This window comes from Girardinichthys multiradiatus, chromosome 12, assembly GCF_021462225.1.
Source record: "Girardinichthys multiradiatus isolate DD_20200921_A chromosome 12, DD_fGirMul_XY1, whole genome shotgun sequence".
Classification (NCBI taxonomy): domain Eukaryota; kingdom Metazoa; phylum Chordata; class Actinopteri; order Cyprinodontiformes; family Goodeidae; genus Girardinichthys; species Girardinichthys multiradiatus.
The window spans coordinates 50,558,014-50,571,995 of record NC_061805.1 but is presented as its reverse complement, the minus strand read 5'-3'; the positions used below and the strand labels follow the sequence as shown (position 1 = coordinate 50,571,995).

At 38.7% G+C, this 13,982-nt stretch overlaps 1 protein-coding gene and 1 long non-coding RNA gene across 2 annotated transcripts; one reads left to right on the top strand and one right to left on the bottom strand.

The window, feature by feature from the left end:
* Positions 1-742: 742 nt before the first annotated feature.
* Positions 743-7,484, bottom strand: LOC124878183 (peptidyl-prolyl cis-trans isomerase C). Its single transcript, XM_047382013.1, has 6 exons — positions 7,354-7,484; positions 5,456-5,569; positions 4,695-4,788; positions 4,457-4,524; positions 4,211-4,327; positions 743-3,484 (listed from the first exon to the last, which is right to left on the bottom strand). The coding sequence occupies exons 1-6, from the start codon at positions 7,456-7,458 to the stop codon at positions 3,356-3,358; spliced, it is 627 nt and encodes a 208-aa protein (XP_047237969.1). The 5' UTR covers positions 7,459-7,484; the 3' UTR covers positions 743-3,355.
* A 10-nt stretch (positions 7,485-7,494) lies between these two features.
* LOC124878184 lies at positions 7,495-9,879 on the top strand. Its single transcript, XR_007040677.1, has 2 exons — positions 7,495-7,629; positions 8,478-9,879. It is a non-coding gene; the product is annotated as an uncharacterized LOC124878184 (long non-coding RNA).
* Positions 9,880-13,982: the final 4,103 nt, after the last annotated feature.

Here is a 13,982-nt window from a genome sequence, read left to right as displayed (position 1 = left end):
CTCCCAGCCCACAACACCCTAAAAGCCTTGGAGATGCCTCCAGCCCTTTGTTACTAGAAACATCGATACACAAGATACATACAGGAACATATAACGTTTTGTAAACACTGGGAGAATGTTTCAACTGGCTAACTGTTAGCCGCTAACATTAGTATCCACTTGGGAACAGTGCTAAAGGGCTGTTTTACAGTTTTTAAGGAGTCTGAACTGCAATTGTTGATCTCTACTTCACAGCTAAACTGAAACCTTAATCAGATAATTGTGCACTAAACAGAAAATCTGTCAAACACAGATTAATGCAAACTTTATTCTAAAATCACAAAAAGCAAGAATTTGATGGTATTTTTAAAATCAGACAAGCTAGACTGATTTACATGGGCTGGTTTTGCCCGGGTACTCAGCTTACTCCAGCAGTCCAACAACACGACTGTTAGGTTAGCTGGTCTCTCTAAACTGTCCTTAGCTGTGAGTGTGTGCTTGGTTGTGTCCCCTGTGTTGTCCTGAGGTGGACTGGAGACCTGTCCAGGGTGAACCCCACCTCTCACCCAATGGCCGCTGAAAATCAGCACCAGCCCCTGCGACCCTAAGCAGGGATAGACAATGGATGGATGGATTATCTTTCAATATACTGATTAGCCAGTAAATGTAGATATAAAAATAAAACTATTTCATCTCAATAATGGATAAAATGGCTGAAAGGTGAATTATACATTAGATGACAAAAAGATCGGTGACACTGAAATAATTTTGGAATAATCCGCAGTTTTATTGTAGAAAACAAAACTGGTTGGCACTTAGTTTTGCTCTTCTGTTAAATTCTGCATAAGATTCATTTTGAGGAAAAACATACTTTTTGCAATTAATGCTACGATGAGTCTTCCAGGTAATAAAGAGGTTGGGATAACAGGATCAGAGTCAGAGACATAATGAAACATTTAACATCAGTACTTAGAGGACATTAACAGTAGCACAGAATTCATTACTCTTTCCACATAATGTTGATTTGTGTATATTTGTGCTGTAGTTTTAGAAAACATGATATGATACATAATCCTTTCACAAATGTAATAAAAACAGTTTTGCTACAACATTTGACACTTGCTACGGAGTTTTTTTGCATAAAGATAAAAACAGGCATCAAAACTCTGATATGTTCAGATTAAATGCATAAGATGTGAATGATTTGGCACAGAGCTATAACTCTAAGTTTTCATTATTTATTTTCACAGCGTCATCCGTGTATTTATAATAATATTCTCTGTAAAAAAGTAAGCTGAATAAACAGTCTCTTCAATATTTACACAGGTACAACATTTTAAAGATGACGCTACTAAATATACATGCACGCCAGCATAAACCACAGGGAACCTGATAAATAAGTATTAAATAAAACTAACTGGTGACAGTCCTCCAGTACCCGAAGGTTTGAAAATGTACTCTTGTTTCCATGTGTCCAATGCTACAGGTTTCTAGGTCATTTCTGTTCCCATTATAAAAATACAGATTTTATGGGAACATATGAGAATAATCAAGTAACCTAATCTGGTAGGTCTGTAAAATTTTAGTAGCATGCATCAACAACAGCTCTATTTCTATATAAACATGTTTCCTCTGTTTTTAATGACCCAATAAAAGGAAATGTAACGTAGCATACAGTAGAGATAGATAATAACTTACATTCCAGCCAGTGTTATGCAAGAATAGGCTCTTTCACGAATTGAGTTTATATTTCAATGGGCTTGAAACTGCTTGTAGACCACTGTCCTAAATTCACCACAGACCTTTTCAGGGCTTAATGCAGCCAAAGTACTTGTTGATGCATTTTATTCACATGCCAAGGTGCATTTCGGAAACCGGCGCCATCTTGTAATGAGTACTACAACTACATCCAGTATTAAGTTGCGTTTAAATTACTGTGAAGATAGAACAGCAGTGACTAAACAGAAATACTCTAATTAAGTTTCAAAGCCCCTTTTCAGCTACAGCTGCAAGAATAAAATAATCTACATTCCCAAAGCCAGAAAATTTGTTTAATTATTCCTTCTGCCCAATGTCGCTGATTTGCAACAAACCTAAATTCATGTTGGTTGTTTATGCTTTGTTTAGATCAGCAGTCGGTATTTATTTAAGCAACTGCTCAACAGCTAAAACGCTTTTTTTATATATATAAATTGTAAATTAATTCAGGCAGTAAGGGATTAAACTTAAACACATCTGATTTGAGGAATCTGTCCTGAGTGCAGCTCATCTTGGTGGCATTAAACCTCGTTTTGTTGGCATGAACAGCTGCTGCTGTGAGCTGTTGCCCAATCTCCTATCTTTTAAAGGATCATCTACGGATAAAATTAAGTTTTCTTCATTTTAAACTTGTATTTATCATTAAAGCTAGAAGCATAGTAAGAGATGCCTTTACACCCACTCCTACATGCAATCCAACACATTCTGCACTTTCTCTCATAGTGTATAACTATAGCTTTTTTTCTTGACATTAACTTAAAATAAAAATCTGAAAAATATTTAAGTCGCTTGCAATGCTTTGAATGTGATTAAAGTATGAAACATAATATTTCAGTCTGAATTTCAGATTTTTATTTTTGTTTTTGCCTCTAACAACAAAAATAGAAAATAAGATTTGAAAATTGGAGAACATGGACATATTTTACGACGTGTGGTGAATTAGCGCTATATAAATAAAACTGAATTGAATTGTAATAGAGCACATGAGAACACAGAGATTCAGACAGATGTAAAAAAGTTGGCAGAGATCAGAATACAAATGGAACCTGATTTTAATGCAAACTGAAACGTCTTTAACCAACGTTTAAGTTATTTTAGAATATTTTATCTTGTTATGATTTAATATATTAATATAAATAATCAGTGAATTAATATGTGTGAATTGAATTTTTATCTAGTTCTTTTGAAGGCTGAACGTGCATAACCCTGTTTCTAAATTAGCTAGCTAACCTGCTTTTTCTATGTGTTAGCTCCTAGTGGTTACCACAGCTAGCATGTTAGCATGCCCTTGGATCATTTAAAAATGATAACATTAGCTAGCTTATGGTTAGCATTTCAGCAAGTTGTTTATTATGTTAGCTTCCCTGCAATGAATTCATTGTTGGAATAATTTCACTTAAGAAAACTATTTATTTAGTAGCTCATCGCAACAACTGGAGGTTTATACGCTGTAGGAAAATCCAAACAAATATCCTGTCCAAAGTGTTACCACTGGTATGGTAAATTATGCAAAGAAATTGAAAATATTAATTTGGCACTAATTAAAATGGAGTTTCATGTTGATAATCAGTCTTAATCAGTCTTAATAATTCAGTATTTGTCCTCCAGGAGATGCCGTTTACCAGCCCTCCACCTCCACCACGAATGGCTCTTTGACCGGGATCCTGCCACTGTTCACAATGACACACTCAGTGTATGGCAGGTTTCTGTCGTTGGTGTCCTGAAGCTCAATGGTGTGAACGACGGCCTGACAAAAAATAGGCACAAGCAGGTTAGACACTTGAGTTGGAGGGATACCGGTTCAACCGATTAACTGTAACAAACAGTAACATGTTTATCCAGAACCAACCACCAGTTTTCACTATATCCTGTCCCAGGACACTAACTGACTGGATTTATTTTCAAATATTTAGTGAATATCCATCCATCCATCCATCCATCCACCTATCCATCCATCCATCCATCCATCCATCCATCCTCTATACCTGCTTGTCCTTGCAGGGGGCTGGTCTCTATCACAGAGATCCAGAAATAACATAAAACACAAACAAGCAGCACATTTATGACAAAAAAAACCACAGAATCAATTTCTAATCAAAAGATCCAAAATTAATGAATATTTAAGTTTATGCAAACAGACGAAACATGGTTGATTTCAAAAATGAATAAAATATTTTCCAGAACTGGTTTCCTCTAAAGATTCAGAAGCTCTGCCCACATAGAAAGTATTTATCTAAACTAAATTGCTAACACAACCATGCCCTCCAAATACAGAAAATTGTGAACTTGTCTGTCCATCCCCCATCATGTGTTCACTTAGTGTTGTTGGACATCATTTCGTAGCAGCTTTATAATCGCAGGTTAGCTTTGTGACATAAAAAAAGATTTGATACAGGAACCTGCTGAAGCCAGTCAGGACAACGGATCATTGGTCCTATTCATACATGGAGCAGTGCTCCCAGGTTCAACCCACCATCCCGTCCAGAACTTTGCCAAAAACCACGTGCTTCCTATCCAACCACGGTGCCTTGGTAGACAGGATGAAGAACTGTGAGCCGTTGGTGTCCGGACCAGCGTTAGCCATACTCACCTGGTACACACACACACTTGGTAAAGCTAAATTTGTTAAAAACAAACAATGATAGGAGCTTCCTCATCCAGAACTATTTTCCTTCCTGATTACTGAAATCCTCACTGTAGGTCCAGGGTGTGTGCTTACCCAGCTGGCTCCTATATGCTTCAGTTTAAAGTTTTCATCTGCAAATGTTGTCCCATAGATACTGTGACCTGGACAGAAATATTACACAAGTAAAAATTTACAACAAATAAAATCCTGAGTCTTAAAATAATTTGATGATTTCTTGTTACTTTGTTTAATTGGTTTTTTTTACTGTTTAAATTTAGATTTTATTTAAAGATGTTCAGATTTCTGCTGTCAGTTTGAGTTTCATTCCCACCTCCGGTTCCGTCTCCAGCTGTGAAATCTCCTCCTTGGATCATAAAATCCTTGATGACGCGGTGAAACTTGGTCCCCTTGTAGCCATAACCTTTCTGCAGAGATATAGATGAAACTGACAGTTACCACGAACAATGCAAAGCAGAAACTGATGCAATGAGAGTTTTTATTTCAAAACCAATGAGTGTCTCTGGGGGACACTGCAGTTTCATTCCAAAACAGTTGGATTTTGCAAAAACAAGTCTGCAACCTGTTGAAATCGAACCTAGTTTTGTATAACCTGATGAAGTCATTCGCTGTCAACCAAACAGCTCCCTCGCACATCAGATGTGCAGAGTCTGTAGTTTTTAGCACAATGTAACGGGACTTCCTACTTTAGACTGCAATACAAACACAGTTACATTTATTGATTCTTTATTTATTAACTAGAAGTGTTAAAAATTAATTACTTCTCCAGGTGGCTCCATAGGATCATCAGATGTGATAAAAGATGAACATGTTTCAATTTCAAAGTTTCAGCCCCTTATGTGTCTTGAAATGTGTTAAAACCACAATAATTAGACCTTTATTGTAGTTTAAATGCATTTTTTTACTTCTAATTAACAGCTTTAAAAATCTGTTCTGAGAAAAAATGGAACAGAAAAAAACATCTAAATGTTTGTCCTTTAATAAAAACCAACTTTAGAAAAAAGAAGGCCGTGATGCTTTGGTAAACTTGCATGAAGAACATGTGAAAATGCAGCCTGGGCTGTTTTATCCTACCTCTCCTGTTGCCAAGGCAACGAAGTTGTTAACAGTAAGAGGAAGGATCTCTCCAAACAGACCAATGACGATCCGGCCCACCTCGTGACCTCCCACTGTGATGTCAAAAAATACCTGGAGACAGAAAACAGAGACTTATTAAACATTTTATATCTGCGTCTTTGCTTAGTGAGAAACAGTCTGAGGAGGAGCAATAACATTCATTTAAACTGCTCTTTTAAGTTTTTTAATGGTTTCAGATGATGGAAACTTTCTCCTGAGGGGGTAAGATACTAACTTCTTAGAACTATTCTGTAATACCCCATTAAAATGACAACTTCACTCCTAGAGCTCAAATAACTAAAAACAAATTATTTAAAACACAAGGTGGAGCTCTGCTACCACACAGCTCCTTCTGCATGTATTATCAGGCCTGATAATGATGTGTAAAATAAATGAATTAATCATTTATTTCAGAACAACCTCATACTGATTAAATTACAAAACCTTTAGTTTAAGTACACTAATTCAGTAGAGGAAAAAACTCCCACATATAAAAAACATTCTATTTAACAAAATCTTTTACAAAATACTGGCACCCAAAACTTTTCTTTTGAGTGCTATTAATTGATTTTAGGAACTTTAATTAATAGTCCATGATTTTCTGGTTTCATCTTTTAGTAAGGCAGATGTGTGATCTTCATAACTCTCCTAATGCAATAATTAAAAGGTTGAGAACAACTAAAACTCTGAGCAACCAAGGCTGAACGAGGACCCAGGTTTATTCTGCCCCTACGTCCAGCAGGTATCAGAGACCTGAAACTATCTCCAAAGCTCACTGTGGGACATCTGCAGCAAAGGGTGGCATCTTGAGGTCACCAAGTCTCCAAAACACAATATATAAAACTTCTCAGTTGTGTGTTTCACTTTGTTGGATTTTTGTATAGATAACCAATATGCAAGTATTTAAAAATGATAATAAATATAAAAATCACATCAGCCATTATGGCAAGCATTAACATACCAACTTTAATTTTTAAAAGAAAAACATAAATAAATAAAATATGCCATAAGAACAACAATAAATTCAAAGCAATAAAACCAATTAAAACAAAGTCAAACTACATCTCACTGAAAACTATGATATAAAAATTAGTTTTTAGTTTTAAGTTTTTCAAAAGCAGGCTGTGAAGAAGCTTATTTGAAGCTTTAAACTCTTGATCCGTAGGGCAGAGTTACTTGGATCATATTTGGTAGGGATGACAAATGCTCCTTTCTTTTTAAAGACATTTTTAGAAAATTGCTTTATACCTTATCATGCGTAACAGGCCTAAAAACCTTGATGCGTGCCTCCTACTAATGGATATACTTCTCATGAAAAGTGGAAGCATGTGTGGATATAGGGCACCAGAACTGGATCTAGCCCAGTGGCCCCCATTCTTCTAAATCCGGGCCTGACTGCTTTAATAACATTCTTTGTGTTTATTCCAGTTTTAGGCAGAAAAAGAGGCTTCTGTGTCAGCTGTGTGTGTGTGTGTGTGTGTGTGTGTGTGTGTGTGTGTGTGTGTGTGTGTGTGTGTGTGTGTGTGTGTGCGTGGACACCCTGCGGGCAGACGCACTGCGCATTAAGTGTAATTTGAATGGACACGTGTACAGCTGTGGGTGTGCGTGTCTGCGTGCGTGGGCTGTCCCAGATGTTCTGGAAGATTCTGCAGATTCATGGAGAGACGGAGGTGACCGAATGGTTGCTTCTCCCGGATCTTCGCTTCACCTGCGCGGACGTGTGTGCGCGTGCTTCGATGCACGCACCTGCACTGCGCGCGGCTCCTAGCCACGCGGAGATGCTGCTGATGTGCGGGGAGGCGGTCACGCGTAGCCGTGCGTTAAATGTAAACAGATCCGGTAAATTTATCACCCACCTTCTCGGTGACCTTCGGTCCTCTCCGTGAAAACGCGCCGGACGCCGACTGCAGCCAGGCGGCAGAGAGGCAGAGCAGGGCGGGGAAGATCGTCCGGAGCTCCATCGTTTCAGACCCGGAGAGAGCGCCGTCAGGGGCCCAGCTGGAAGTAACGGCGAGGCGGAGAAGAGGAAGGAGAAACACGGCGAGGATCAGCTGGGAGGCGGGCCGGTAGACGGCGATCTACACCCCCCCAGTGGGCTGAGCTGGGATTCAATAACCGCCCATTTAGGAGAGGTATGGGAGGTATGGGAGGGATTGAAGGGGAAACAAGATTAAAGAATAAAGAAATAAGGAGAAAAGAGAAAAATAATGTTAATATTTCCGTTATTTGATTACCTCATTATGATCATTCAAAGACAATGATTATAATGAGGTAATTATCAATTAACTAGATAATTAGGCTGTAATAGAGTTACTATCTCATTATTCTTATTATAAATATCCCATAATAATAATACTAAGACAGCTAAGTCATCATTTTGAGATTTCTTTGTCATAACTATGAGATACAAGTATTATTATTTCCATCACAGTGGTGGAAAATGGCTTTGTAATATTTACTTTATTCTTATATTTTATTAATTCATTGGCTGGAAAACAACAACCAAATGATGACATTTCTCTGCATTTGGTCAACTATGTCTCGATTTTTTACCATTATGGGACCCCCGGTAAAGCTGTGTAGGAAGCAACATCTTTAACTGCAGGAACATGCTCTAACCTTTCATCTGAGCACAGTTATTCTGAGGGGAAAGAGATCCAATATTAAGAATGAATAGTTTTATACAAACTCAAGTAACTGGTGCCACCGTTACTGCCGTCCAGCAGTCAAAGCTGTTTACTCTAGAGCCACATTCACCCAGCATACTCAGGAACCCGTACACATTCATACAGTGACACCCAGATTGGATTGAACCCACAACTCTGATTGCTCCACTGAGCCACAGTCACCCCATAACATGAAAAAGGCTTATTTATGATGGGAAAGACAAGAGAACAATCAATTTAAGAAAAAGCAGATGTGTGTCGAACTTCATACATTTATCCAACCATCCAAGGTCTATACCCGCTTATCTTTGCAGGATCCTAGTGTGGCTGATGCCTATCTTCAGCGGTCATTGAACAAGAGGCGGGGGTCCACCCTGGACAGGTCACCAGGACAACATAGAGACACACACACGACAAACAACTATGTACACACATACCTGTAGACAATTTAGAGAGACCAGTTTAACTAATAATCATGTTTTTGGATTGTGGGAGGATGCCAGAGTACCTGGAGAGAACACAGACATGCACAGGAAGAACATGCAAACGTCATGCAGAAAGACCCAAGGCCAGAATTAAAACCCAGGACCTTCTTGCTCCAGGGCAACCATGCTACCGTGCTCCACCGTGCAGCCTCAGTGGATCTTCGAAGATCAGGACATTTCTCCAAGAAAACGGCTACATATCAACAGTCAGTGCAACAGTAACGCTTCAAACAGCCGGCACTGTGACAAACAAACCTGGACGAGGACCCAAGTTAGCTTGTCACCATGCAGAGAGAGTATGATGGTTAGGAAGGTAAAAAACCATCACAGTTCCCTCTCTGATTGCTTCAACCTGGTGAAATGTTGCAGGACAAGACTGAGTGCTGCCCTGTTGGTTAAACTGGATTCTAAGTATGAACAGAAAGGTTTTGTGCCACTAGGAATTATTTCTTACGAGGAGACTTTTTTCCCCTCTCTGAATAAACCTGCTCGAATTAAATTTATTTTCATTTGTCTGCACATCTTTTCTTAGCAGACACTTGGATTTTCTGCTGAAAAAGTTAAATATTATAAGAAATAGTGTAAAATTGATCATGTGCAGAATGTTCTTCTGTTTTTTAACTTCTCCATATCTCTTACATTACCACCTACTGGCTGGAATAAGTATTTTTGTATTTTCAGACGCTTGTATGGATAGTTTTATTTTCTCTGCAAAAATGTTTGTTTGAATATTTGAGACAAGCTGTTCAAAGTCTTAAATGCAGCCCCATTATTTCATATCATGCTCACGCTATGAGCTTTCTAACAGTGCATGAGAATGGATGAGAAAATCCCCTAAACAACCTCATCTGCTGCCGTTAGACTCCATTTATTTCCATGTTTCTTACCTCAGTCAGAGGACAACATAAATCTTCCAGTAAGGATCTTTAGTGCATTTTCTTCCACTGAATAAATTCATCCATGTCATTTATGCCATCAAAGGTTTAAAGCTGCAACTTAAGGAAGCAAGTAATTTGTGATCTGAGCTCCGTTTTGTGCATTTTGCAACATGAAAACTTGTTTTCTGACTATTCTGCAACTCTGTATCGTTTTGATGGACATGTTTGAAAAACTGAGTGATTTATTGGATATGAAATGTAAATACACAAAGAAAAATAAGCCTGCAGCTCAGCGACTTTTAATTTTCTTTCTTTCTTTCGTGACTGACAAATAAATGCATTTTCCACCCTGATCAATATTCATCTGCTTGTTTTTAACATTAAAGGGAAGAATAATGAGCTCCATACAACCGAGTGTTGTTCAGCTTCAGCAGCCTTTACTCCAATAAAAACACCTCGGCTGGCTCGGCTTCAGCTGCAGGAAATAAAGCTGAAAAAGAGAATATAAGTCCCTGATGAATACACGTCTGTAGAGATGAATTATAATAGTCAGCCTGGCGTGACCTTAACATACACACACACACACACACACTCAGTTATCGGCCTCCTGTCAAAGAAGCCCGTCCATTCGTCTTTTCCTGCCTCCTTTCTCCAAATTAATTAAGCAGAAATGTAAACATTTTAATTGAATGTCAAAGCAGGACCTTAACAACATGCTCCTATGTAAATGAATGTGACACAGCTTAAACCCGTGCGTTTATATATACCAAGGTTACAGGACCATGGTCACGTGTTTATGTATGTGCGTTCCCTGCAGAGTGTAAATGAAGAGCAAATGTTTTAATTGAATTACTGTCACTTGTGCACTAACTAACCCTCATGGATTTAAACCAATAAGGCTTCAATTAACCTGCAGTGAAAATACACTCTTTAAACCTGCACAAACGTCCACCTAAAGGCCTCATCAGTGATTTATGACCACATGAATTACCAGAAAACTATTACCGTACTTTTAAAGCTTGTGACTCGCCAATTCAATTCAATTTCTTTTAGTTTGTTGGACAAAAGTAATAAAAATGTGCAGCAAGGTCTGAATATCAACAGTATCTGTATGACTTTGGTTAAAAAATTTGCTTTGCAGAATTTTTGGAGCAACTCTCCAAAGTTGCTTCATTTCACTAAGATTTGCAGATATTAGTTTCTGCGCTGCTCTCTAAAGGCCTCAGTCTGGACTTTGACTGGGCCATTCCAGCAGCTTGACATTCTATAGTAGGTCTGCTGCTGTGTTTGGGATCATTGTTCTGTTGATGACCCAGTTTGGACCCAGTTTTAACTCAGAACAGTTCATGGTGAACTCTTAAGTGTCTAGGTCCTGTGTCATCAAAACAATCCCAAATCATCACCCTTCCTCCACCGTGCTTAGTTGGTATGAGGAGTTTATGCTAATGTGCTCTGCCTGTTTTTATCACAAACACGGCGCAGTGCATTGTGGTCAAATATCTCTATGTTCTCCAAAATACATTTCTCTTGTGTCTTGTGCTTCACTCAAATGCAGCTTTTTAAACCCAATTTCTGCTGCCATGGTGTTCTAAGGATAAAGAGATTTTCTCCTGCAGGCCTTCAAACTTGTTTGCCCTTTTTCTAATTATCCTGCCATGAACTTTGACCTTTCACCTGCTAACTGAGGCCTGTAGAAGTTGAGCACTTGTTTTTGGGGGGGTTTTCTGAGCATCGGATACTTTGACCCTGGCGTTGAATTTGCTGGGACGTGCTGAAGAATCTGTTTATATGATGAAGGCCTACATCCCTTCCTAGATGGATGGACAGCAACAGCGGTTTTTCTAAGGTTATTGTTGATGTCTGTCCGACTTGGCATTGTGTTAACACATACCTGTATGCTGCAGAGCTGCAAACTCACAAGCAGGGGGTGATTTCTCTTCTAAATGCTCTGAAAGCATTAAGGAGGTTGTTTTTCCTCACACTGCTCCTTCATTTTGGTTTGTTTTTATTAAATTCATTATGACACCTTTTAATACATCACGGTTTTGTTTCTATATTTACCTAATATTGGATTTTAAGGACCAGATCAATTCATGTAGTGAATTTTAGAAGTCTGAAAACCTGTTCAAAATGTTCCTGATGTTAATTACTCGGTATTTTCTACCATTAAAATCAACAGGTTCAGGCTGAAATGTTATTTAGGTTGTGAATAATAATAATAGTTCTGAGCAAACATGGTTTTTTAATAAAGGCTTGTGAATATGCTTGACCTAATTATTATTTGCACAGTCAGCCTTGTCTATGCAGATCGGTGGATAAGTTCATATTTGTGTTCAGAAAGGAAGGAATGTTTTATTTAAACCTTTAAGCTGTGATAAAAGAGTTTGTGGAAACCTCTGATTGTAGTGCAGTAATGTGGAATTTTTTTACATCTGCATATTTTCCTTTTATTATAATAATTTAAGCGTTTTTGTACATAAAATCATGTTCCAATCAGGCTTAAACTCACATTTGATTCAACTGCATACTTTTAAAACTGAACATAAGTGTTTTTACCACTTTGTCTGGAGAAATTAAATGTGGTCATTATGTGAAAAAAACAATGGTTGGAGTGAAGCTTCTGCAGGTTTTTCTGCCAGAACCTCCCACATTTTATATGTTGCAGGAGCCAGCCGACGTTGGAGCCTTTTTCCATAAGAGGTCAGCTTGGCCATATGGTCAAGATCGCTTTAAATTCTCTGTTTATTCAGTGTTTTATTCTAATAAAGCACTTCGCCTGTGCAGGTGGCTGTGATGTTCAGGTTCTGATTTCTTCTTTAAGGACATGAAAGTTTCTCACGGCTGCTGTTGAATCTGCAGTCTCCTCACACACAGGAATACAAAGCTTTGCTAAATAAACTCTTGTTAATAATACGTTGGGCTTTTTTTCTTTCCTGCAGCCGTCTAAATAATTAGCTTTTGTTGTAGAAAATGATGAATTTGGGCAGTTAATTTATTGATCGACCGGCGCCTTTCGATGTGCTTTGCTTTAGAAAGCTATTAATCAATGGATGAAAACACCTAATTCTGCTCCTCCTCTCCTTGTTTCCTCTCTGTTTTCCGTCTAGAGCAAAAGATCCCCTGTGATTGCATGGAGAGAAATCACAATTTGAACTAAAAATGATGACGAAGATGGAGAAAACATTGTAAATCAGAAGAAAACAGATTGCGGTTTTATGATCACCACCACATGTTTTTCTAAAGACCAAGCTTTTTAAAAATCATATGTCACCCTAAAACAACCAGGAACATATTTTTACCATGAACAATTTGTGTGAAAACACGATTTTTTTGACGCGGGTGAACCTCTGTTTGCCAGGGGTCAGCGACCTTTACAGTCCAGGGAGCCCTCAGCTCTGCTGGCTGACATTCGTCTAGTTTGGTCCACATAAAGCCAGAAAGGGAGAGTCATAGGGTTGTGAAAAAATATTTACTCCCTCACAGATATGTTGTTTTTGCGTTTCATCATACTGTAATGTGTGAGAAAGTATTCAGCCCCTATAACCTGACCCCAACAATAAAAACAACCGCCATCAAACGTTTGTGATCGGCCACGCCCCAGAACCTCAATCAGATGAAGGTCCAGACTACTGTTACAGTAGTCTGGCTACTACTACCAGACTACTACTAGTTTTACATCAGATGTAACTGGATGAACACCTTCCAAAAAGGTCCATTTGGTCTCTTCGGTCGACAGAATATTTTCTCAGAAGTCTGTGGGATCATCAACATGTTTTTGGTAAATGTGAGGCGGGCCTTTGCGATCTTTCGGGTCAGCAGTGGTTCTGAACTTGGATCTTTCCCATTGAGGGTACATTTTGCCCATTATCTCTTTCGTTTTGTTGAATCATGACCTCTGACCTTAACTGAGGCAGTGAGGCCTGCAGCATTATGTCCATGCAGCAGGGGGAGAAATGAAATAAGTAAGACTCTAGTCAGCATTGTCCACAAACCCGTGTCAAGTCTCCATGGTAACCAAATGTTATACTGACCAATGGACTGTAGTGGTCTCCATTTCTTCCATTACTGCTTCAGGTTTTGAACCAGAAATCCTCCACAGCATCAAGCTACAGGTTTTCACAACAGGCTTGTCAGCCCCGGTAGTAAGCCTAGAATCAGAGATGCAGGTGACATAAATACAGCAGACCTTTCTTTGCACGGCACCTTGGGTATGATGTGTATTTACAGCTGTAAAAAAGCAGTTGTGCACTTGTTGCATTGAGGTCAGCACCAAGCAGGTTGCAGCTAACGGTTCTGCTGCTCAACCTGTCTCCAAGCACACCACATTGTGTGCATCCTCACTAGGTTATCTCGATCAGTTTGTTTCCTGCTTATTAGTTGGTCCTGCAGCTCCTCCTCCATAACAAGCCATCTGTTATTTTCCAGACAGCATCGAAGTGTAATGTTATATTGATCA